This window comes from Oratosquilla oratoria, chromosome 2 (assembly GCF_046742065.1).
Source record: "Oratosquilla oratoria isolate Oo_2021 chromosome 2, ASM4674206v1, whole genome shotgun sequence".
In the NCBI taxonomy this organism is placed as follows: domain Eukaryota; kingdom Metazoa; phylum Arthropoda; class Malacostraca; order Stomatopoda; family Squillidae; genus Oratosquilla; species Oratosquilla oratoria.
The window spans coordinates 34,719,523-34,720,842 of NC_134778.1; the positions used below are offsets into that span (position 1 = coordinate 34,719,523).

At 51.6% G+C, this 1,320-nt stretch overlaps 1 protein-coding gene across 1 annotated transcript in view; it reads left to right on the plus strand.

Annotated features, from left to right (window-relative positions):
• Positions 1–260: 260 nt before the first annotated feature.
• LOC143038126 (actin, muscle-type A2) overlaps positions 261–1,320 on the plus strand; it is a 1,131-nt gene continuing 71 nt past the window's right edge. Inside the window, exon 1 of the mRNA XM_076207130.1 lies at positions 261–1,320. This exon is cut by the window's right edge and continues 71 nt beyond it. Within this exon, the coding sequence (XP_076063245.1) occupies positions 261–1,320 (1,060 nt within the window).

Below are 1,320 nucleotides of genomic sequence, written 5' to 3' on the forward strand. Positions count from 1 at the left end.
GAAATATAGTGTTGTTGCCAAAAATATTCAATCAAGTGCGGCGCTAACCAAAACAGAACAATCAAGTTAACGTTACATACTTTGGCCATACATATATACGTTGTAGTTTCCTTTGCAAAATCTAAACAGTAAATATGCTACTCTTAAGTAGAATGACTTATGAATAGACATCACATTTGTTACCTCTCGGTCTGCTCCCCTACCATTTGCAGACAAAAGTAAAAACCTTTTATTTTTCTTCTTTTAATTTCAGGCTCAAAATGTGTGACGAGGATGCAACTGCACTGGTTGTGGACAATGGCTCCGGGATGGTCAAGGCTGGCTTCGCCGGAGACGACGCTCCCCGAGCTGTCTTCCCCTCCATCGTCGGCCGTCCTCGGCACCAGGGCGTGATGGTCGGCATGGGCCAGAAGGACGCCTACGTCGGCGACGAGGCCCAGAGCAAGCGAGGCATCCTCACCCTTAAGTACCCCATCGAACACGGCATCATCACCAACTGGGACGACATGGAGAAGATCTGGCACCACTCCTTCTACAACGAGCTTCGAGTTGCCCCTGAAGAGTCCCCTATTCTCTTGACAGAGGCTCCCCTCAACCCAAAGGCTAATCGTGAAAAAATGACCCAGATCATGTTTGAGACCTTTAGCTGCCCTGCCATGTACGTGGCCATCCAGGCTGTGTTGTCCCTGTATGCCTCCGGTCGTACTACCGGTATCGTTCTCGACTCCGGTGACGGTGTGTCCCACACGGTCCCTATCTACGAAGGATATGCTCTTCCTCACGCTATTCTCCGTCTGGACTTGGCTGGTCGTGATCTTACTGCCTACTTAATGAAGATCATGACTGAACGTGGCTACTCCTTCACCACCACGGCTGAGCGCGAAATCGTTCGTGACATTAAGGAGAAGCTTTGCTACGTCGCTCTTGACTTCGAGGGTGAGATGTCAACAGCCGCAGCATCGTCCTCGTTAGAGAAGTCCTACGAACTTCCTGATGGCCAGGTCATCACCATTGGTAACGAGCGCTTCCGTACTCCTGAAGCCCTCTTCCAGCCTTCCTTCCTGGGTATGGAATCCGTTGGCATCCACGAGACTGTCTTCAACTCCATCATGAAGTGCGACGTCGACATCAGGAAGGACCTGTACGCCAACACTGTCCTCTCTGGCGGCACCACCATGTACCCAGGTATCGCTGACCGCATGCAGAAGGAGATCACCACCCTGGCTCCCTCCACCATCAAGATCAAGATCATTGCTCCCCCTGAGCGCAAGTACTCCGTCTGGATCGGTGGATCCATCCTCGGGTCCCTCTCTACTTTCC